We start from the raw sequence: 25,063 nt of genomic DNA on the forward strand, positions 1-25,063 counted from the left end.
TATGCGAAACAGGATTCGGATTCAGTTCGGCCAGGCAGAAGGATTTGGCCAAATCTGAATCCTGCTGAAAAATGCAGAATCTTGGCCAAATTCCGAAACAAATCCTGGATTCGGGTGCATCCCTAGTTTTTTTTTTACTTTGGAGCATTCTACAGCAGAACCCCCATTTTATGTTTTCAGAGGACAAAAAAAAAGTAAGTTAATTTTGGGAGAAGTTTGCATTATATATTGGTTGGACCACAGAAAAACAGTTTAAATGCAGGAGAATGTAAAATCAGGGAATGTAAACTTGAGGTTCACTGTATAAATGATCTTGCTCTGCAGATGTTTGAATGCAGTGAGTGGCTACAGGTTGATCTAGTCCCACCTATATAAGGACACACACACAAGGCAAAAAAAAATCAAGATGATCACCCAATGAAATGTGAGATTGCTCTAGTGATGGATAAAGAAATATCTGTTAAAGAATATTAGATATAAATAGCCAGTGAGTGGCTCATGCCCATTACCTGTACTCATTTCACAGGAAAATGTTAATTTGCTGTTTGTCAAAGAATATCCAAGGGAGTTGACAGCTAGAAGTGTAACTGTTACAGCATTATCCGATAAAGTGAAAGTATGCTTTGTTGCGTTTCCTACATATTTCGACCAGGTAAAATTTTTCGAATTTTGAAGAACGACCTCATATCCTTGGATAGAACATAGAGATTGTTTTGTCGGTAATGGCTGAAAAAAACCCATAACATACCGTCAGCTGTTCTGTGTTTGTAGTCTGTTTAATAAAATAGATCTGTCTGTCTAAAAAGACTTAATGAATTCTTGTTATATTCATATTTATCACGAAAATACTCGAGGAATTTAAAGGAATAGTTATAATTCCATATTAACCATCAACATCTTTTCTTATACATGTAACAAATGGTCTCTTTGATAAATATATACTGTAGCATCCAGTGTCTGTCCTAAAATCAGTGTTTTATTTAACATTTTTGGTGTCAATTTTTAATTAACGGAGACTACTGTTTCATAAGACTCCACTGAAATAATATTAATTAGCAGATTCATTGCTCACCTTTATAACTCCTAATTTTAAAGGAATAGTTGACCTTTAGATTAACTTTCAGTATGGTTGAGACCATAATATTTTGAGACTAGTTGCAGTTGGTATTCTTTTTTTATTATTTAACTTTAGCAAAAGCCTGTTTGATTTAAATTGCTGAGTTTAAACCGAGTGTGAGTTAGGAAACATTAAATATTGCCCCCCCCCACGTGATATGGGTAGTTGGCTACTGACACTGATGTGAAATAGGCTTAATAATGCAGGGTTTGTGGTTAAATCATCTGTTGATTTATCTGACCCTATATGTATGTCCATAGGACAGATTGTCTGCACTGCACTTAAGACCAACCGGCAGCTTATTGGCCCGTGTGTGGGGCCATCTGACGGGCTTCCCCAATCGATATCTGGCAGAAAGTCAGCCAGATCTCGATTGGGCAGGTTAAAAAATCCCGTGGGATCCATTGTGATCTGATCGTTGGGCCCTAGTGCCCGCGATCAGATCAGCCCGATATCGCCCGAATGTGGGCATATCAGGAAGAGATCCACTCATTTGGTGACATCGCCAAACGAGCGGATTTCTACGTCTATGGCCACCTTTAGACAAAGATGTAAAATAGAATTTTTCAATTACAAAAAACTCAAAGATCTTGAATGTGAGTTTTTGTTTATGTAAAAAACTTGAATTGAAAAATAGCTTGAAATTTTAAACTACAACTCCTACTGACTTTTACATGAAGTTACTAGATGTTAGAGGCCCAATAGTTTTATTTGAGTAGTCTGTTTTGTTGCTCGTAATAAATTTCCAATTTTCATGTTTTATAAAAACTCATATTCACAATTTTAGCAATGAAAAACTTCAATCGTGGTAAGAGTTTAAATTGGAATGTTGATAAATCTGTCCTTGGGGGCAGATTCACTAACGGACGAAATTTCGCCATAGTCAGCTTCGAACCACACGCACCATTTCGCCAGGTGCAAATGCAATTTAAATATGCCATTTCACTAAAATGCAAAGTTTTGTCCTGCCCATTGACAGCTGGAGACTTTTCTTACTTCGGCTGTGCGAGCATTTCATAGCGAAGATGCGCTAGCGTTCATTTGTGCCTAGCGAAAATTCGCTAGTGATCTTGCAATTAGGTCATTTGCATACGGCGGGAACTTTAAAGTTTTATGGAGGTCTTTATTATAAATGTTGGTGCAAATGCTTGAAGTTATCACTTTTTATTACACATGTCCAGGGAACCTTAATAAAGACAAGAGAATTAATATAATGCCCTACACATGAGCCCACTGTAAAATGAATGTTCCATATGTTATAAAATGTGTGGAGAAAACCGTTACCCAAAAAAAGTCTAAGTTAGGACTTTTGCAGCCAATCCCGCTTAAAAGTCGCCAGGATTTTTTTAACTTTTATGCATTTTTGGCACAGGATATGATGTAAGTGACAGAAGATTGAGGAAGATCTAGCTTCTTTTTAGCACTTTGCTTGGTCAGAGGAAGTCAACTCTGGCAAAAAAGGTAACATTCAGTAAAATCCTCACTTTAGTGAATCGCGGAGTACAGATTGTTAGCCAGAGAAAAAAGTCGCCTGGTGTGCAAATGTACGCTAGCGACGGTCCCATTCGCTAGCAAATTGCTGCCTGCGCCTGTTAGTGAATTGGCGATGTCCCTGCGGGTGTCAACGCTAGGGAATTGTTACTAGGGTAGTCACTTCACTCTTTAGTATATCTGCCCCTCTGTGTCAGAGAACTCACAGCAAACAGGTAGAAAGAAGAGGAAAGCATTGCACTGTCCCATGAAAAAACTTCAAGTGTATTTTCTAGCAACCACAAAAATGCATTTATAGAAGTATTTGTAGGCAGAAAGGCCATTATGCAATACACCCTGTATTTATTGTTTATTGTCCGTTTCATTGATCTACTCCCCAAAAGAAATATAATTGACAAAACCATGGAAATGTATATCAGGGCTTCCCAATCATTTCTTACGTTTACATTTTTGGTATGCATAATCTCAGGGTTACTGCACTGCAATTTCCCAAATCCTGTACCCCTATATGCATACTATAGCAGTAAAAAGGGAAAAAGGGATAGACTAAGCCAATTACCTGCCAAAAAAGGGTAATATTTTCCCCTTTCTTCATGGGATTATTCATGGGAGTAGTTCTCCAGAAAGCTGGTCCTTGCAAAGGAACTGGAAACACAATTTTACAGTAATTTGTAAAAATGATTTATCAATGATTTTACAATGAAAAACATGGTTTACTATGTATGCAATTTGATTTATAATTCTTATGTCACATACAGTATGAATACAAAGGGATTCAAACCTCTAATGTCTCTTACAACAGTGTGCACAGGTTGGCTCCAATCACTCCAGTAGCCGGCCCCATCTATTCTTTTTGAACTTATTTGGACAGTGTATGAGGCACAGATATCTGGAACCTGTACACTAGCAAATTCTTCTTTGAAAATATCCAGCACCTGAAAATAAATAATAATAATAATAATAATAATAATAAATGGAATAAATGAAATAAGTATGTTGTAAGGTAACAATTAAACCACATTGCAAACACATTATCAACAATTAATACAACACGTAGAAAGCTTCTGAAAAGAGAGAGATATAAAGCAGATAGAGAAAGAGAGAAAGCTTTAAGGGCTCCTCCACCCATCTGGACTGCTGGTTCTGACTCCTGAAACAGTGTAAAAGAAGCAACACTGTAACAGACCTGCAGGATTAGTGAGGATTCAGAAATGAAACGAATAAACAAATGCTGATGTTTTCAGTTGCAATTACTTTTACAGATAACTTTAAAACCATTAAAATGTTTTAATTAATGTAAAATGAAAAGTTGCTTAGATTTACATTTACAATTTTTAGATGGAGATCACCTTTAAAAGAACTCCATTTAGCAAAACATGTAAAAATAATGTAACTGTATCCAGCCGCAAAGTCTCCTCTGCCACCACTGCACCTTTTCCTACATGTTGGGCCAGGGAGGGAGGTATGGTGAGCAGCAGTGCAAGGAGCAGGTCTGGGCCGACGGGGCCCAAAAAAGCCAGGGCCCACGAGTTTTTTCCCGGTGTCCCGCCGGCCCAGTCCGACCCTGACTGTATCAAATATGGCTAAAAGGACAAATAAATACTACAAATATACACCCACATGAGAAAAGAAGCAATCCAATCCAAAAATAAAATGCTAACTATAGATCGCCTTTTGAATGGAGCTAAGTTATTAATATATAGCTATTTATTCAAATATTTTCTTTTCCACATTTGTGCTCAGTGCTTCTTCTGAACTGTAATGAGCTTTAACACTCAATTAAACAAAATGGTATTTGTTAGCTCAAAGACATTTTTTAAATAATTTTTTAAAACCTTTCCTGTCATTCAGGGAAATTTTTGAAAAGATCTGTAAACAACTACAAAATGCTGGGATGGGAACCTGCCCCTAAATCCAGCAAAAGGTTACAAATAAAAGTCATATAAAGTCATACAAATAAACCCTCCTGTTTTAATGAAATCTATAGAAACTAGGGATGCACCGAATCCACTTTTTTGGATTCGGCCGAACCCCCGAATCCTTCGTGAAAGATTCGGCCAAATACCGAACCGAATCCGAACCCTAATTTGCATATGCAAATTAGGGGTGGTAAGGGGAAAACATTTTTTACTTCCTTGTTTTCTGACAAAAAGTCATGCAATTTCCCTCCCACCCCTAATTTGCATAGGATTCGGATTCGGTTCGGCTGGGCAGAAGGATTCGGCCGAATCCGAATCCTGCTGAAAAAGGCTGAATCCTGGCCGAATCCCGAACCGGATCCTGGATTCGGTGCATCCCTAATAGAAACATTCCAAACAATACATTTGCTGTAAAAACAATTTCCTTTAATCACATTTCTTCTCTAATTTTGATGGAAATACATGGCAATGTTCAATTAGGAGCCTCCTCTAAATACCTCTATCCTCTTACCTAGTCTACTATGTGACTTATTCTTAGGCCTGTGCATTTCACACTACAATGTAATTCTCCTACCGCACACCTGTAGTTCACCAATCCTGCAAGCTGGTGGTGCGTTCCTTCCGTTGACCTGGCCGGGTCCCTTAGCAACCAATGTGTAAAAGAAACGGATCCGCACACACGCCGATTAGTGCAGTCGGGGATTATCCCCTTTTATTCAGCCACCAAACATCAACGTTTCGGGGGGAAACACCCACCCTTCATCAGGATTGCCTGTGCATTTCTGCATTTCAAAAGCATTAACTCTACAATGCCTAATACCATGTTATATAGTGAATAAAGTACCCCCTATTGTAAATTATAAGGATATTATAAGTTACCAAGGAGTTCCATGACAATACTCGAAGGCTGAGTGGTTTTATACAGGTCATGGAACTCAGAGGTTACTACTAATATACCAAGGGGTACATTATTTATTATAATGCACAAGTTATAGTGAGTCATTTGACAAAAATTACATTACTAAGCTCTGTTTATAACTGATGACATTACTAAGCGCCATTTATAAGAATATAATTTACAGGATATTCATGGCTTTTGTGTATTATACTTACATAACATACCTCCCAACATTTTAAAAATGGAAAGAGAAACAAAAATATCTGCCGTACAAAGCACGGCAAAAAAATTGTGACCATGCTCATTTTATGACCACACCCCCTAATTGCCATGTCCGTTTTACAAAAATTAGCAGGTTATTAAAGTTTGAACACATTTTTGGGGGTTTTAGTGCCATGTTTTATGTTTTATAACAGTTTTGCTAATAGAGGTGAAATTGCCATTTAAGCAGTGAGTCACAGTTCCCCTATGAAGCCTGCTTATCTTAAATAATTACAATTGTATCTCTATAAATTTATAGTATAAGTGCAGGTGCTGAGTGTTCTGGGCTCTCTGCCAAAAAGCCTCTTATTTTAAATATGTTTTAGAAATGTATCTTTTTATGGCATCAGTGCAGGCAATCAAAGAGAGACTCTTTTTAATAAAAATTTGGGACTGCAGGCTCAGCTGTCAAAATTGGGACTGTCCTGCAGAAGATGGGACAGGTGGGAGGTATGATAAAAGATAAGTTCTGAAGAATCTCATTGTATACAAAAGAGTTTACCTGTTATCTACTGAGTATCCTGTGCCCTTTTTCCAGCTTTGAATGGCTGCCCACATGGCTAGATACTTTGGAAAGCACTAACCCTAAACATAAAACAACTGCCTATGTTGCCAATTGTAAAATCTACTTAATAAATCATTAGAAGAGGCCTTTTCTTAGTTCTGGTTATCCCATTGTTCCCAATACCTTTATTCCTTGTCTTTGGAGTTGTAACAGGAACACAAGGATGCAACATAAAGATGTTTTGTATCAAATCATATCTAACCTAAAATGCCCATTACATTAAAGAAACTGGATGGCATTGACTTTGCTCACTGGTCTCCAAAATGCTGCATGTGATCCAGTACATCCTGGCCCTGTGACCATTAGAAAGCTTACCTTCCATATTACTCCTTTGTTTTGCAAACGGTAACAGACTTGGAATTGAAGATCAGTGGATGGAAGTGCAGGCCTTTTCCAACTCACATATAAGTACCCAGAACCCTTAGTCATTTCAGCTCTGACTCTTGATGGAGCAAGTGGTTTTACTGAATGCACACAAAACATGAAAACATTATACTGTATGTATATAGACAGACATATTTCTCTCTTTATATATTTAAAATCATGAAAATATAATGTATTGCTTGAGAAACTCTACTACAGTTTATATAAACAAGCTGCTGTGTAGCCATGAGGGCAGCCATTCAAAGCTGAAGAAATGAGAAAATTTTCAGGTTTAACAGCAGATAACTGATAAGCTATGTGGTATATAATGGGATTCTATAAGTATGCCATGTTCTATCTATAAAATGGGAAGACCTATTTATCAAAAGTGTAATGTTCGAGGTTTTGGATGCACCTTGTTGCGTGAGATGCAGAGTGAAGTTTTGGTAGGCATGAGGCAACCAAAACTAAGCACCATCTAACACTACCTAACTTGCCTTATACACACTCCCTGTCTGTGTTACTTTTCAGATCCTAATACCATAAGAATTACTACATGCTAATATATCAAAGACTTACCTGTATTTATGGGAAGGACACAAACAGGGGGAGAATGAAGTGCTCCTAATTGGTGGTGTATCTCAATCCACATAATGTAGCCAGAGACAAGATGAACAGGCTCAAACGTGCATTCATAGAATCCATCCATCTGTAACTCGCAATCTTTTGAAATTGGCACATTGCCTTTTAAATCCTTATCTGAACAATAAAGTTTGTTTCTTAAAAAGAGAAAATAACAGATTTTAGTTTTACTTGTGAACAAATTAAATTGCCAATACAAACAAAAATATATCCAGGATATTTTTAAATAAACTGGAAACTGTCCAATACTCCTGTAGGCATAAAATAATCTTAAACAGAGCTGGGCCAGGTCACCCTCCACCTCAGCATGCGCATATACGTGAGCATACGCGCACAGATGAGAATGCAAAATGAGTGCATACAGGAACTTTGCAGTTGAAGCATAGCACAGCCCACAGCCCACAATTGTCTAGAAAATGGTGTAAAATATAAATATGCCTCTACTAGTTCGGACTCACCTATAATATTTGAACTGTAGGGAACTTCCTTCAGGTAGTGTAATATTTTCAGAGCTCCACCTGCACGTCATCATTTTTTGATTCCCATCAGTTTCACATGAAATACTGATGTTCACATCTTAAACACACAAAAAATTTATAACAAATTCATTATTAAAGAGAATGAGCAAGGGTTCAGCTTGTCTTTTAGTATTTGTATATGTGGCTTTATATTGGCAAATTGGCACAGTTAATGGATGAATTATAGAAATAGGTGCTAAATTGCACATGTACAATTGACAATAGCAACTAATTAGGTCTTTCTTTTTATTTTTCAAGCTCTAGTATGTTGTATAGGGCAGAACTACCAAACAGCAGACCCTGTGAAGGGGGCCCATACCACTAGGGGGTGTATGATAGATACTCTATCCCCTAGCCCCTTCCACTGCTCGAACCTTCCCCTTTTTCAGCAGGCAGCCCACTTATGCTGTTTAAAATGAAATGCATACTCAGTGGCAAATAAAATTACCTGCAGACCACCGTACAGAGGAAGCAGACCCAGCCCCCCCCCTGTAGTTTTGCCAATGTGCTTACTGGTTGCTATTGGCAACTGTACTTGTGCAATTTAATTCCTATGTACACAAAGGGCATTTTCTTCAACCAAAATGTATTAAGTGTTCATACATTTGCACAGAAGCATTATAAGAATAAATCAATAATGTGATACCTAAAACATAAATTTCTGCATACCGATGATGGCATTCATTATGGTTAATACAGCAGTGTAAGGCATCATATCGGAACTTTCCCTTTGGTTTGGTTGTGTTGAGGTCAGTCAAGGTCACTTCGCTAAAATAATCACTGATTGCTCTATACTGATGCTCTGGTATCTTCTCCCCAAAATTCAGCCACCATGTGATATTACCGGATGGAACTTTCTTGCCGTTGTCACAAAACAAGCAGGAGACAGACATGCTCGAGCCACTACTAGCCAAAACTTTTTTCGGGTAGTAGAACACATCTGTAGAACAAATTATGATTTAAAAGAAACAGATGCCATTTGATATTACTGACTATTAGTAACTAAAGTCATGAACTGAAAATAGGTAAAACATTTTGTTTGCCCTCCTATGATGTCATTGCCTGCATCACATGACCTCATGTCTACTGCCAAGTACAGAACCCAAATAGCTTCTACATTACTCTTTTACAAAAAATATGTATATAAAAATAAACCATGCATGCGAACCAATGAATTATAAGCTGTTTAACAATTAGCTAATTAGCCAAATGTATCTTTATAGTGTATCTGATAGGTTCCCATTTACAAATAAAACTTTATCTATTAGAAGTCAAGCTGGTTGCACGTTAGGCCTGTAACATCATATGCCAGTGTTGAAGCCATTATTAGAAATGAGCAAAATGAGCTAATTGAACAGACCTTGTGAATTCAGAACCCATGTTTTACTCCAGTTACTCCAGAGTCCTGTTTTGTGTGAGTTTATGCATCGTACTTCTATTGACATTTCTGTACAGGGTTGGATATCACTGATGATCACTGATGTTTCGTTGACCAGCAGATATACCTAGACACACAGATACTAATTGTAATTATACAAAATTAAGAAAAAACATTCCAGTATAGGAGAACACAGAAGCTCTCTGTAAGCTAGCTGCCACTCCATCCAACAGCACAAACAGCAACAAGTTAACAGATTTCATGTTTCTCAAAAGCCTGTTTCAACAGGAATAAAGATCAACCATACACTAACCCCCAAATATAATAAAGGGCACTAAGTTTGCCCAGGAGTTGTAACCCATAGCACACAATAAGATTTTTGCTTACAGTACATGCTACATTATTGGTTGCTATAAATTACTGCTCCTGGGCAAATTGAGTGCCTTTTATTACATTATCACATTCAATTTGTCTTGCATTTATCATTGATCATAAGCACAGCCCCACACAAAAATACAGAATACTGGGTTGGCTCTTACTGTCATGTGTATGAAGCCTCAAATGGGTTATTCGCCTTCCAAACACTTTTTTCAATTCAGTTGTTTTTAGATTGTTCCCCAGAAATAAAGACTTTTTTTCAATTACTTTCCATTATTTATTTTTTACTGTTTTTCCAAAATCTAATTTTAAAGTTGAATGTTCGTGTCTCTGGTGTTTGAGTCTGACAGCTCAGTAATTCAGGTGCAAACTCTAAACTGTTACAATTTTGCAACATTTAGTTGATACATTTCTCAGCAGCATCTATTGCATCTATTGTATCAATTCTAACAACTGCCTGTAATGAAACCCAGAGATTCTGCTCAGAAGGGACAAAGATAAGAAATGTATCAACTAAATGTATCAATTTAGAACAGTTTACAGGGTCAGCGACCCCCCTCCCAGAGCTGCTTCAGCAGGTGAAAAATGACCCTATAGTACACTTCAATATAAGAAAAAACTGTCACATATAGAAAATAGAAAGTCATTGGAAAAAGTCATTATTTCTGGTGATCTATCTGAAAACAACTAGCTGTTTGAAGGTGAACAACCCATTTAAAGTGGTTAAGTAACATAGTTAAAAAAAATCCCAATGAAATTGTATTTTAAGCAACTTTCCAATACTCATATACATTTCTTTCATAGATTCATTTTTTTAAATCTATTTGTGAATCTTTATTGCTACTTAAAGCAGCAGCTGTCTGTGCCTTGTTTTTATCTGTACTGCTAGATGTGATTATTGCACTGCTTGATGTAACAATGTCTCAGACACCTTTTAAAATACAGTTTAAAAGTCAGAAAGGTCTGTTCAAAGAATGTCAACTAACTGTAGCTATAGGTTATAGAGGTGAACAAATGTAAGCCAATCATTGCATCTGTGGTAATGCTATGTGTATGTTCATTATTGTCCATTTATATCATAAGCTTCATTTAATTGCAACTCCACATAAAATATGCAAGTGGAGGTTTTATCACACATTGCAAAGCTGCCTGCAAATGAGTCTGCTGATCAGCAAGCAAATGCAAATTGTAACAAGAAAATCATCATCCGACCGTAACATATTACCTGTGAGTTTGTCTCTGGTGCTTTCACAGAATATCTTACTTGATACTTGAGCTCATAAGCAGCAGAGATGGGTTTTAACCAAAACACCTTTAATGTGCCTTGTTTCATTATTTTCGCTTGTAAGTCATCAGGAGGATCAGGCTTGACTGTGGATAAATTAAAATCTGTTTAGCTGCCTCAAAGTCAAATTGTATGAGATTAAGTTTCAAAGCACTAATGGTGTCACCTTGTATGTGTGATTATAATGAAATGCTCATTGACCTCTCCCAGAATGCTGCCTTCATAAATAAAAACATTCCCCTCATGTAGCACAAAGTATGAACTCACTGAATGGAATCAAATTAAGATACAGGTCAACATCTGACCAGGCGGCAATGGCAATTAATATCAGTGGGAATATCCATCAACGTCTCTATGCTGGAAACATGAAACCTGAGATGGGAAGCTCTTGCGTCAAAAGAAGAATTGAGGTTTAACTAGATGGAATAGAATTTGTAGCAAAGGTTAAAGGGATGACTACATATAGCGCTGGTGTGAAATCATAAGGGCCATGAATAGGGCAGAATTTTCTCAACAGGTGTCAGACAGATTGGCTAACATACATAAGTAAACCTACAGCACTCATGTTAGGGATATAATTCAAGGAAAACTATACCATAGCTCATGTTCTAGTAATCTTCAGCCTTTCTGAATACTGTATTTCTATCATGCTTTTATGAGCTATTAAGTTAAAGGAAAACTATACCCCAAAATGAATACGTGAGCAACAGATAGTTTATATCAAATTAAGTGGCATATTAAAGAATCTTATCAAACTGGAATATATATTTAAGTAAATATTGTCCTTTTACATCTCTTGCCTTGAACCACCATTTCGTGGTGGTCTGTGTGCTGCCTCAGAGATCACCTGACCAGAAATACTGCAGCTCTAACTGTAACAGGGAGAAGTGTGGAAGCAAAAGACATAACTCTTTCTGTTAATTGGCTCATGTGAACTAACATGTATGGTTTGTTTGATATGTTTGTGTGCACCGTGAATCGTAGGATCCCAGGGAGCAGCCCTTATTTTTTAAAATGGCAATTTTCTATTTATGATTACCCAATGGCACATACTACTAAAAAAGTATATCATTATGAAAATGGTTTATTTACATGAAGCAGGGCTTTACACATGAGCTGTTTTATGCAATATATTTTTATAGAGACCTACATTTTTTGAGGGGTATAGTTTTCCTTTAATAAATATATGAAAGCAAACATTTAGTGGGTTATCTATCAAAATCTGAATCAAACTAGAATCCACAATTTACCTTTATTTATTATTAAAAAAACATGAAAAAATTGGATAGAGAAAAAACACAATTTTCGAATTGCTGTGCAAAAATTTTGGATTTGACGCCCAAAAAGTCAGAATTTTTCATGAAATCGGCAGAAAAACCTGAAATGTGCGGATTATCGTATGAAACCCAGCACAGACCATAATATGTTTAAATTGCAAGTGAGACCTTCTACAGGACCTCAACAGGTATTATCAGATTCAGACTTTTTCCATCCTCAGTGTATAATAAATCTTGAAAAATTCAAGGTTCTTTTTAAAAAACTAAAATTGTTCGAGTTTTTACTATTCAGACTTTAATAAATTACCCCCTAAATGAAAGCAAAAATGTAATAGTAACTACATGGGAACAAGAATTAGAAATTCTGTAGCATTTCTAAAATAATCAAGTTACTCTTTACTATCCCCCCTCTCAACATCTGTCTCTCTCTTATACATCATGACTTAACTGTCAATTAAAATCTGACTCCAACTCCTGTATGTAAAGAGAAAGAGAGATACTTAGAGGGGGATAAGCTTGATTATTTCCAAAACGCTACAGAATTGTAAACTGAACCTGGCTGCTCCAATATTATAATAACAATATCACCTGCATTGCTAATTATGCATGGTATACTGCAATGAAGATGCTAAAATCTGAGTACAACAGCTCATACTGATAAATATACTTATTTCACACCTGCTGAAACATATTCCTTTACTTTTTCCAGTTTGTGCACCCTTTTTACTTTTCTTACCCTTTTGATTATTTTAGGTTTCAGCAGAAATAATAAAAATATATAATTTCTATAGTATATTGAAGCTGAGGCACAATATTATATAGCTGCTTTACATATTATTTACTGCACATAACAGAAGGATCCTTTATCAATATGTGAAGGTTTGACGGTAGGTAGCCATACTTACTCACTTACTATACAGGAAGGCGAGACAGTAAGATAAGCTACAGACTGTATATGGGAAGGTATGACTAGAGGATCACTTACCTATACTGTAAGGTACAACAGACATAAGTGGGGACTGAAGATGTGCTGTGATATTCAGGATTTCAATCCACAGGATACAGGAGTCATTGAACTTTACAGATGGTACAACACACTCACATTTCTCATATCCAAAGCATCTGCAATCAGCTGTGCCTCTCAGCTCACTCTTTGCAACTCTAGATAAAGCAATCTAATAAGTAATATGATGGTGCTAAATATACAGGGAATGATTATGTAAAACGACCTGCTAATGTTCCCGTATCAGAGAAAATTTTCAAACTAGCTGACAGTAAGTATGACCATAATGTGTGATGGCTCACCTCTCGCAGTGCACTTTTTTTACAGCTCACAACTAATAAGTTCTAAATAGAAAGGATACAATTTGCTAAAAAACCTTCCAGAACTAGTTTTCAGTGTAAAACAAGTAGATGCATCAGAGTTATTTAATGTACAGTACACTGTAATGAAATAAATGTTCAGAGCATCATTCATCTTTCCATCTTTCATCATAAAACTCCAAGAAAAGAACTCCGTACATAAGGTCCTGGCCAATGCTATTTAGAAACTATTTGTTGTCTTAGAAGAGAACATTTGGTATGATCTTGCATGTTTGCTATGCTCATGTATTTGCACGGTAGATAGAATTTACAAAGTCAAATCCTCTGCACTGTTTTGAATTTTCCTCACTATGTGGAGACACAATGTTCCATTTGGCTCACCTCTCCTGTTCGCTATTTATGAGTTTAACATATTGAAACAATTCTGCTTATGGTTCAGATGTGAGCACACATGTCAAACAGACTGGGAATATTATTGGCTTACTTTGTGTTAGGCCAGGATTTGAGATGAAGCAGTCTCCCAGGATTAACATCACCAAAGTTAAGCAGGTTTGCCAAAACAGCAGCAAGAAATATTGCAAGACCTTTCTTTGTTAATGGGCATTTTTCCCCAGCGCTGGAAACCCTACATGGCTTATTTATTATTGCCCTGGATACACGTTCAAGACTGCTAAGATCCCATAGAGAGAGCACCAGGACATATGCACATTGGGCTGGATTAAAAATCCAGCACAAGTTTGAGTGTAGTTCAAGATAGCTCTGTATTTTTTGCCTGTCTCAGTCAGACAGCCAGTAATAGAGTGTTCTCATGCAACTTCTGGTGCACACCAGCTGCCTCTCTATGAGCACAAAGAGCTGCACTTTAGGGCACAACCTACAGGGCAACCTTTAAAAAAAATGTAAATATTGCTAATCTATTTAAATTTGTAATTCCAGATTCTATCCATATTGGCTATGACCAATACATGTACTTTATATAAACTATTAACTGGTTATCCTGGTCCACTTTTTCAGACTAGATGACATTGTAAATGCCCTATAATACAGCAAGAGCACAAACCAGACCAGAAGGACAGTCATATGTGCGACTAATATACGTTTAAGATAATTAATGAGAAATCAAATTAAATGTCAACTGATATAACATCTATGGCACCCACAGATATGTCAGAATTTGGCCCACAATGAAGTACAGGATCGTATTTTGTACCTTGAATGTAAACAGGAAATTGGCCATATGTCTCAGGTGTTCTTTCAAAGTGCTTTCGCCATATCTTATTATCATTCTTAGTAAACTCTTCTTGCAGTTAATCTTTAATGCTAAACGCCCATGGATTAAGCAATATGTTATATTAAACTACATTTGCACATATAGTATATATGCTTAGATTTCCTATTTATATTCAGACTATTCTCACTCATTTGACTTTGTACATACAGCCGTGACTATTAGAAGAAATTCTTTCACTTAATGCATACTATACATAATTACCAAATCATATATTGCAGGCTTTTCTTTGAAAGACTTAATGGAATCAACACACTTACAAAGCATAATGAAGACTAATTTGATAATCGTTTATGATGTGCTGTGTTTCTTGTAATAATTGCAAGTCACAAATTAGCGTATTTGTTTTCTCCCCAGATGAGCACTGCACATTCCAGGTGAAATCTGCAAAGAAAATCAGAAATATTCAGTCTTCATGCAAGCCATAATATTACATATAAACAATAGGAGTAACATTGTAATTGCCATTGCAAGTTAGCCATCAGTTTTACTGTTTTGCTCTGCAATCCATGCACCAATGGGACAACAGGATGGGAGAGCAAAAGTGAAATGGCATGAGTTTGGAACACAGCTTGCAGAAAGGAATACAATTAATGATAAGGTGGTAAACTTGTCACATTTAGGGGGTTATTTGTTTTTTTTGGTCTGACTTTTAAAGGGGAAAAAACACAGTTTTTTGTAGGAAAAAAACTAAAATTTTTCATGGTTTATTAAACTCCAATAAAAAATGACTCCAACTCAGGCCTGCCGAGTTTATGTAGAAGTCAATGGCAGATGTCCCGTTGATATCCTGATCTGCACTGGGTTTGTTCAATAATCCAAAGATTTTGTGGTTTTCAGGCTTCAAATCCGAAAAAGTTACAGTTTTCAGTGACAAATCCAAAATATATTTCGGAAAAATGTATTGATAAATGGTGATGGAGGGGGGGAAGACCGTACAGATTTGGTCAGAGTAGTTTTCAGAAAAAATGGGATCTATTAGCTGGAAGCCCATTATCCAGATGGGTATGACAGTCCTATTTAAGTGACCAATTCTTATGTTTTGATTGATTTCCACTTCTTTCTGTAATAATTTAACTTTTTTTTTTAATGCTTATATGTTTTAAGTAGCCTCGTGTATCCATTTTACCAAGCATTTCATATACAGGTATGGGATCTATAATGTTGTAAGCCATTATTCAGAAAGATTGAAAATACAGGAATATCATTTTCTATAGACTCAATTTGAAGCAATGTTTTAAAAAAATATTTCCATTTTGTTCCTGCAATACTAAAACAGTACCTCATGCATGATGGTAATTAAACTACATGAACCCATATAGGTAAAGTAATCCTTGTTCGTTTTTTAAAATATGATTAGGTGTAAGTGAAAATACCCCTTCCAGGAAACCCCAACTCCCAAGCATTGCATATAACAGATCCCATGCCTGTATCATTTATTTTAAAGACTAAATGCTAAAAGGAAGCCTTTTTTAAGAAGTAGACCAGCAATTATAGTACTTACATTTTTTTGAAAATTTACTAGGATCAGACTGATGAGTTATTCATCTGCTTGGAACCGTGCACATTAATGGGATTAAGCTAGGCGTAGGGTTCCTACACAAAGACATTTTTTCTGCATCTTTCTGAGCATGTCAAAATGCATATATGTTTTTAGCCATTTTATTTAAAGTGCACCTTTATGAGTTCCACATGCAACCCCCTATTCAATTGTCATATGAAAGTGCAAAATAATATACAGCATGTTGTATGCAATAACACACAATTCTGAATACACATGAGTACAAACAGGCAGAATTTAAAGAATTCCGTTAGCTGATGCATTTAAGTGTGCCCAAACAACCTGCATTTCAAACACTTAAAAAGTGTGTAAGACCCTAAAAGAGTGATATAACTACAAAAGGGATGGTTTCATACAGAGTTTTCATTGATTCACCTTAGTCTTTTTCAGTTTTCTTATATAAAACACAAACAGAATAATAATCTGTCTCCCTAGGTTGTATTACTCAGCACAATAATAAGAAACATAACTATGATATACAGTACAGTATATCGCAGGGCCGCAACTAGGGGTAGGCAGAGTAGGAACGTGCCTAGGGCGCAAAGCTGGAGGGGCGCCAGGCACGCACCTTCTCTGCCTCTGCTATCCCCTAGTCCGGTCCCTGCTCTGGCCGACGTGCGTGTTTGCGCAAGTGCGCAAGCGCGAAAAATGTAAGTACGCATGCGCACTCGGATTTTTCCGCGCATGCGCACTTGTGTCTTTTCGCGCATGCGCACTCGCGTATTGGGCGCTTTGCCGGGCCAGGCTGCCTAGGGCGCCTGCCCGCGTTGGCCCGGCACTGGTATATCGGTTCCCGATGCACGTAGTTAGGACATGAACTCCCATAAAACTTACCTTCTAGTTGGATATCTGGTGCAAAGCTTGAGAAAAGCATCTCCCTTAACTCTGCAACTGTATTTTGACTTGAGATGTTTGTGTTTGAATTATCCCAGAGGCAACATAAAACATGTTCTTGTGATTTTAAATCAGGTAAATAGGTACATCTCAACTCCGACCTGTCCTCTGATATATCATGCTTCCCAGAGATATCTGACTTATTCTGTAAAATTCCACTGAACAGTGGATAACTGACAGATTTGTTGGCCAGTATGCACGTCAGAAAGAAATCAGAAGGCGGAGTCCAATACATCTCAGAATAAGCTGCTGTTATTTGCATATATCCTAAAAAATAACAGAATATATATGTAAATAAAATATGTCAGTATTTTAAAATCAACAATAACAGCTGCAGTAATGGTTTGTTTAGTAATTATTCTCAATTAAATTAAAATTTCAGAACATTAGATATACATCAGATCATCAATTTGCAAAGTTACATGCATCTGATCAACTGTTCAAATGAATTGTGTCTTAACTGCTTTATGAATCTATGCATCCAAAACCACATTTGCTTACATGACAACAAGAGCAGAAATATTTATAACTTTCAACCTTCCTCAGTTTTGAGGTATCAGGATACATAATATTTCAGAAAATCTTCTTCTCAATTGTGACCTGCCTCAGGTTTGTCACTATATGCAACACTTAGGAAACACTGCTATAAGTTAAAGGGATTCTGTCATGATTTTTGGTTGAGTTTTATACTAAATTACACTGTTTATTTCCCATAATTCGTTATATTACTTTTATTTTTGAACCAATATATGTATTGTATGTTTTTTTAGTTGTAATATTAGTGTGCAGGTAGCCATCTCAGGTCATTTTACCTGCTCATGTGCTTTCAGAAATAGCCATCACTTCACAATGGAACTGCATTCAAATAATCTCCTACTCAATGTAACTAAACAAATCATGATTTGGGTTAGTCAGACTTGGATTTTTACTATTGAGTGCTGTTCTCATATCTACCATTAGGGAGCTATGTGAGCATTTTTAACAATGCAGGTGCCTGGTTACCTTCCCATTGTTCTGCTCAAGGGTTGCTGGGGGGGCTGCTGGGGGAAAGGAAGGGGGTCATATCACTCCAACTTGCAGTGCAGCAGTAATGAGTGACTGAAGACTATCAGATCACAGGTCACATGGCTGGGGGCACCAGGAAAAGTAGCAAAATGTCTAGCCCCATGTCAGATTTTAACATTAAATATCTTAAAATATGTTTGCTCTTTTGAAAAATGGATTTCAATGCAAGATTCTGCTGGAGGAGTGCTATTTACTGATGCATATTATAAAAAAACATGTTTCCCATGACAGAATCCCTGATAAAAGCAAAATTGTAATACAGAAATAGGATCCATTATCCAGAAACCCATTATCTGGAAAGCTCCAAATTATGGGTAGGCCATCTCCCTTACACTTTATTTTAATCAAATAATTCACATTTTGAAAAATAATTTCCTCCTGTAATGAGAAAACAGTAGACTGTACTTCTAAAGATATTGGAAGCAAAACAATCCTAGTGGGTTTTTTACTGTTTAAATAGTATTTGAGTAGACTTAAGGTATTGTGATCCAAATTATGGAAAGACCCTTTCTCCAGAAAACCCCAGGTCCTGAGTATGTTAGATTACAGGTCTCATACCTGTACTGCCTTTCCCTAAATTCCAAAGGTTGCTAATCAACTTTTAGGTTAGTGCCACACCAGGAGATTAATCGCTAGCGATAAATCGCTGCTTCTCTGGCCAACCAATCTCCTGCACTCTCCAGTAAAAAGCTTTCCCATAGACAATAATGTGAAACGCTGGTGGTAAAACCCATGTGTCGCTCCAGTCTCCCAAAATCGCAAGAAGTTTCCTCTTGTAGCAAATTGCTTAGGAGGCTGGAACCATGAGTAAAATATTGAGTTAGAACATTTCAAAACCTTACAGTACCTTATTGGTTATTTTCAGCAACTTCATCTTAATTACATTGGGATGGGTTGTTATCTAATAATCCTGTTTTACTGCCCTTGTTGAGACAGAGGTCACTCAAGAAAACACAATAGGTATCTGTGACCAAAAATGAGACAACTTGCAAAGTAATGGGTGCAAACATATGTTGATACACATTTGTCAGTGCTGCATATATCTATGCATTAGTATTAAAGGGCACAATTTGGCACCCTTTAGCACTCTGGCACTTGCATTATGTAAATTAATGTGCATGCCTTTCTACTTATAATGGGGATGGGATAGTTGTCAGTTTGTCCTTCCATACAAGTGCTGCCAGCTTTGACTTGCTAGCAACTTCAAAAAATGTCATGTTCTTGCAGCTGTCTCCCTATGTCTTACATAATACATAAGTATCCATTGACCCCATGTATTCATCCTCCTTTTGCCCAGCATAACATCTGGTATACCAACCATACCATGTCCAGTATAATGTCTGTTTTTTAGGGTTTTTTTAGTTTCATAATAGACTAGCGTTTTTTAAACTGCAAAACAGCTGCTTCCAAAGAACAGTGTCAGGACTGCCAGAAGCACCCGACGGCGCTGCTCACCTTCTCGGCGGTCGCAATGAAAATCCAAGATGGTGGTGCCCATGTTGAACACAAGGGTGCAGCGTCGCTGCATGATGACGTCATCACTGGTGCCGATGAAAATCCAAGATGGCGGTGCCCATGTTGAACACAAGGGTGCAGCGTCGCTGCATGATGATGTCATCACTGGTGCCAGGTTTTTGTCATAAAAGGGCGCCCTGGACACTGAAACCCTGCCCAATTATAGGTTTCTTGTGCTATAGAACCTGGGTGTGTTTGCTATTGTTATCCTGATCCTGATTCCTGCCAGAAACTCTGACTTGGAACCTGATCTGCCTGCCTCCTGAAACTATGCCTGGACTTTGACTATTCTCTTGTTAACCCCTCGGATACCACGATCTTGGACTCTGGTTCCTGGCTTCCTCCTTGGTCCGGACTACTCCCTTTGGGAGCCGCTAGTCCCCCTGACAAACAGTTGGTTTCGATTTGTTCCAAAAAATTTCTTTCCTTGCATGTCTGCTTTTTTTTTCGTCTTTGTGTTTCAAACCAATCCATTATTGTGCATCTTTTTTCGTTTCTCCTGATTTCATGATTACAGTCCCCTCTCAACTTATATGGATTGCATTAAAGCTTGCCCTGGGGAATGGAACTCCTTTACCAGTTCCTACTAGATTGGTTTCATTAGCTGTGTTTATAGTAAGATCAAGGCAAAGAACCACAAAAACAACATTTACCACTGCCAAGTGCCAGTGCACTCAGTGGCACTAGTGTTGCACCCATTTTTATTGCACTTTGCACGTGTTCCCATTGTCATTTCTACATGGATAATCTGCTTGCAAACCAGTATTTAAGTAAACTATTTACACCACTGGTCACCAAGGGCAATCTGCATCAATTATTAGAGACAATACTGACAAATACTTTTTAGTGCATTATTAAAATAAATGTAAAAGTCTACAACCAATTCAAATATATATGCATTATAACACAACATTTAGTATCAATTGTCTTTTGAAATTTTACAAGGAGACCACATCTTTGAAGGTCATTCGTTTAGGCCTGGTGAAGACCATATGGAGGATGCAGCTGGGTGAATGAAACAGTCATTAATAGTCAAGTAGCGAAAGGCTCTAAATAAGTACATTTTATAGACACAATAACTTGATGATTTGTCTAAATAATGCACTAATGGTATTGATAAAGTAGAATGAAATATCTGGAGGTTGATTGAATAATGGAAGCACTTAGCTTGACCTTGCAGTATACAAATGTACTATATGAAACCATTGTTACAAAAGTGTGACCACCAATTTAATGTGATGAGGTATTTGCTATAACTAATGTTATATTTATTGAAATATTTATTATGAAAAGACTCACCACAGGTATAAGTAATTTTGTATGAAAACTAGTGCCCATGTTTCTGTAATTGCCGTTGTTTAAATAACTTTCCCACTTTTAAAAGTAAATGCCCCCCTCCAGCCAGCATAAGTTGTATGCTTTGTATTATGTTGTATTATGTTAGTTCTTTAACAATGGATAGTCTATTTCACAGTCAAGTAAAATACTGTTTTAATATTTATTTCACACAATGACGAAGCAACATGGCAAACTTACCTATGAGTAGAAAGAAGGTCAATATCCCATGATAAAACATATCTTGTTTCGGACAGTTTACCTGGAAGAAAAAACAAAACCTTAGCAGTTGTTTTAAAACACAACTGAAATACGTTTGTGTTCCTTTTTATTCATAGATAAGATTATTGTTCCTCTCAGGGTACATTCTTAATGATTTAAAGCTTCATGCTTTTAACAGCAAAAGCTATAAGAGGAACAAATAAAAAACCTCATGCACTGCCATTTAATGAGCTGCTGGTTCCTTTGCAAACAAAGAAGATAAAGACACAAATGTTATTTCAATGGTCTAAATGTGCCCTAAATATGTTTATACTTCATGAGTGAAGGATAAAATGATACTAATTAATTCTGCTTGAATGATTCAGGAAACCGCAGTGGGTCATTTTTAGGTGAAACTGGAAAATCATTAATGTTAATCTGACCTATTGTACAATTTCCTTTCTAAATGCTGCCATTGTGCTGGTTTGGACACACTATAAATAGGCAGCATAAAAAACACACAACACACAACATTCATATGGCTGAAGCATTAAAAGTACTAACAAGTAAAGCTTGAAAACCAGTAGCATAGATAAGCTTTTTTCAGTTACCGAGGAATCTAGGTTTAACCTTTACTGAGTCTGTTAAACATGTGATAAATTTAGAGTTGAGAACATAGAAAAGTTGTCTTTGGTAATGATTAAATAAATGTAGATTGTATCCTCCCTGCATACAAAAAGGATTTATTATGGGTTTTATAAAATAATTTAAAAGAGCAGTAAATAATGCAATGTGTGTAATGTGTGTGTATGGTAAACTATCTGCACTATTGGTTCTGTCTTGGGTACTTTTTGTAGTGCATGTGTTGTATCCACAAGGCCCTGGATTTCCATGCAAACCATGACATCTATCAGGAGAGATGCTTTCTTTCAGGCTGTGCTTACACAGTTGTCTAAAAATAATTATTAGCTTTAAAACCTAAAGTAGCAATGTGCAACTACAGGTTATGTGCAAACAGTCTACAAAGTCACTTAACTGTAGCAGCACCCAAATTATTTCACTAAACATTGGACAAACATTTGTAGGGATCCTGTCAGGGAGCCGGGAGCTCCCTCCAGGGAGGTTGTCTGGATCAAGGAGGAAGCCCTCTTGAGGGAACAAGGTCGCGGTATCCAAAGGGTTAAACGGAGAATAGTCAGGATCAGGCAAGAGTTCACAGGCAGGCAGAATACAATCAAAGTCCAAAGTCCAGGCAAAGGGTCAGGATACAAGGCAGGAACAATATTAGGCAATAAGGCACACAGGAAACCCAGGATATACTTCAGGAAAGTAATCCTATTCTTGGGCGCCATTCTGGCGTCTAGTTGGAGTTTTTATATTCAAATTTGGCGCCATTCTGACGTCATTGACGCTCTTGCGCCGACGTCGGCGCGCTGACGTCATCGCCCGGCGCCGCTACCCACGTGGCGGCCATGGGCGCCGCCATTTTGGGAGCGACGCCGGCGAAGATGGACGCGCCGCCCGGAGCTCCTGGGCCTGCTCCGGGCGGCGATCGTTACAGTACCCCCCCCCCTCACGGGGGGCCTCTGGACCACCAGGACTTGGCTTCTGGGGAAACTTGGAATGGAACTCCCTCACCAGACGAGGAGCGTGAACATCACGGTGTCCTTCCCAGGAGCATTCTTCAGGGCCAAAGCCCTTCCACTGAATGAGGTACTGAAGGGACCCTCTGGAGATTCTGGAGTCTAGGATTTTCTCCACCTCGTACTCGAGTTGACCCTCCACTGAGATGGCAGGAGGAGGAGACTGACCGCCAGAGAACCGGTTGGTGATGGCGGGTTTCACCAGAGACACGTGGAACACGTTGGGGATTCTCATCTCTGGTGGAAGCTGGAGTCTGACAGCCACAGGGTTGATTATCTCCAAGATGGGAAATGGTCCCACGAATTTTGGACCCAACTTGGGAGATGGTATCTTCAACCGGATATTCCTGGAAGAGAGCCAGACATTATCACCCACCTTGTAGAGAGGAGAGGATCTTCGACGACGATCCGCGAAAGTCTTATGAACAAGAGCACTCTTCTCTAGGTTCAACTTGGTCGCAGCCCAAATAGCAGACATATGGGCTGCGGAGTCGTCAGCAGCCGGGACGTCAGATAGCACAAAGTCTTGGGGAAAAGCTTGAGGATGCTGACCATACACCGACATGAACGGAGACCTTCCTGTAGAGGAATGACAAGCATTATTATGAGCGAATTCCGCCCATGGGAGGAGATCAGACCAGTCATCCTGGCAGAGGGATACGTGGTTCCTCAGGAACTGCTCCAGGGCTTGGTTGACACGTTCAGCTGCCCCATTCGTTTGCGGGTGGTATGCAGATGAAAACTGAAGAACAATTCCCAGGTCTTTGCATAAGGAACGCCAGAACTTGGCAGTAAACTGGGTGCCTCTATCGGAGACGATCTCCACCGGGAAACCATGCAGGCGGAAGATGTACTGGATAAAAAGCTGGGACAACTCCACCGCAGAGGGCAACTTCTTCAGAGGGATGAAATGGGCCATTTTGGAGAAGCGATCAATAACAACCCAGATCACAGTATTCCCACCGGAGGGAGGAAGTTCGACAATAAAGTCCATAGAGAGGTGCGTCCATGGACGAGAGGGTACCGGCAAAGGCTGTAACAACCCACTGGGGCGGGAATGGCTAGGCTTAGAAGTGGCGCAGACATTACAAGCAGCCACAAAGTCCTTTACATCCTTGCGGATATCAGGCCACCAGACTAGGCGCCTCAGGAGTTCAAGGGTCTTAGCCGAACCAGGATGTCCAGCTTGCCTGGAGCAGTGGGTTTGTTGCAGGATGGCCAGGCGAAGTTCTGGAGGGACGAAGGCCATGCCAATCGGAGTATCTTGAGGAGCCGAGGACTGCCCAGCCAGAATCTGGTCGGCAAATTGGGGATACAGAGAGGCAATGATCTTGACTGGTGGAATGATTGGTTCCTGTCTCTCAGGGTCACGGTCCACCGGAGTGAAGCTACGAGACAAGGCGTCGGCCTTCAGATTTTTGGAACCTGGGCGATAAGTCAAAACAAAGTTAAATCGGGAAAAGAAAAGGGCCCACCTGGCTTGTCTGGGATTTAGCCTCTTGAGGGACTGTATGAACTCCAGATTCTTGTGATCAGTGAAAATCTGGACAGGAATTTCAGAACCCTCCAGAAGGTGACGCCATTCTTCAAGGGCAAGCTTGACTGCCAAGAGTTCTCGATTCCCAACGTCATAGTTCTGCTCTGCGGATGAGAACTTCTTGGAGAAAAACGCACAGGGGTGCAATTTTCCATCAGAGGAATGTCTCTGAGACAGGATAGCTCCGGCTCCGACTTCAGAAGCATCAACTTCGATGCAGAAGGGTAGTGCAGGATTGGGATGTCGAAGAACAGGAGCGGACGTGAAGGCCTCTTTCAAGGACTGAAAGGCTTCTATAGCAGATGGAGGCCACAGGCTGGGTTTACCCCCTTTTCGGATGAGGGCCAGGATAGGTGCAATGCGGGAAGAGAACCCCCGGATGAACTGTCGATAATAATTAGCAAATCCGATGAATCTCTGGATTGCTTTGGTACTCAGTGGGAGAGGCCACTCCTGGATGGCCGACACTTTCACGGGGTCCATCTCAAATCCCTCTGGAGAGATAATGTATCCTAGGAAGGGGATCTTGGATACCTCGAAAACACACTTCTCCAACTTGGCGAAAAGAGAGTTCTTCCTCAGACGAGAGAGTACCTCCTTCACCTGGGA

The 25,063-nt window shown here is 38.6% G+C and overlaps 1 protein-coding gene across 1 annotated transcript in view; it reads right to left on the bottom strand.

Annotated features, from left to right (window-relative positions):
* lepr.S (leptin receptor S homeolog) overlaps nucleotides 1–21,331 on the bottom strand; it is a 32,169-nt gene extending 10,838 nt beyond the window's left edge. The window contains exons 1-13 of the mRNA XM_018260752.2: nucleotides 21,275–21,331; nucleotides 17,099–17,425; nucleotides 14,964–15,087; nucleotides 13,078–13,253; nucleotides 10,756–10,901; nucleotides 9,135–9,279; nucleotides 8,421–8,714; nucleotides 7,715–7,832; nucleotides 7,194–7,393; nucleotides 6,567–6,715; nucleotides 3,390–3,543; nucleotides 3,168–3,253; nucleotides 510–726 (exon numbers count right to left, since the gene is read on the bottom strand). Coding sequence (XP_018116241.1) covers nucleotides 510–726; nucleotides 3,168–3,253; nucleotides 3,390–3,543; nucleotides 6,567–6,715; nucleotides 7,194–7,393; nucleotides 7,715–7,832; nucleotides 8,421–8,714; nucleotides 9,135–9,279; nucleotides 10,756–10,901; nucleotides 13,078–13,253; nucleotides 14,964–15,087; nucleotides 17,099–17,425; nucleotides 21,275–21,314 — 2,176 coding nt within the window. The 5' untranslated portion in view covers nucleotides 21,315–21,331. The remainder of the gene's footprint in view (nucleotides 1–509; nucleotides 727–3,167; nucleotides 3,254–3,389; nucleotides 3,544–6,566; nucleotides 6,716–7,193; nucleotides 7,394–7,714; nucleotides 7,833–8,420; nucleotides 8,715–9,134; nucleotides 9,280–10,755; nucleotides 10,902–13,077; nucleotides 13,254–14,963; nucleotides 15,088–17,098; nucleotides 17,426–21,274) is intronic.
* Nucleotides 21,332–25,063: the final 3,732 nt, after the last annotated feature.

Source organism: Xenopus laevis, chromosome 4S, assembly GCF_017654675.1.
Source record: "Xenopus laevis strain J_2021 chromosome 4S, Xenopus_laevis_v10.1, whole genome shotgun sequence".
Classification (NCBI taxonomy): Eukaryota; Metazoa; Chordata; class Amphibia; order Anura; family Pipidae; genus Xenopus; species Xenopus laevis.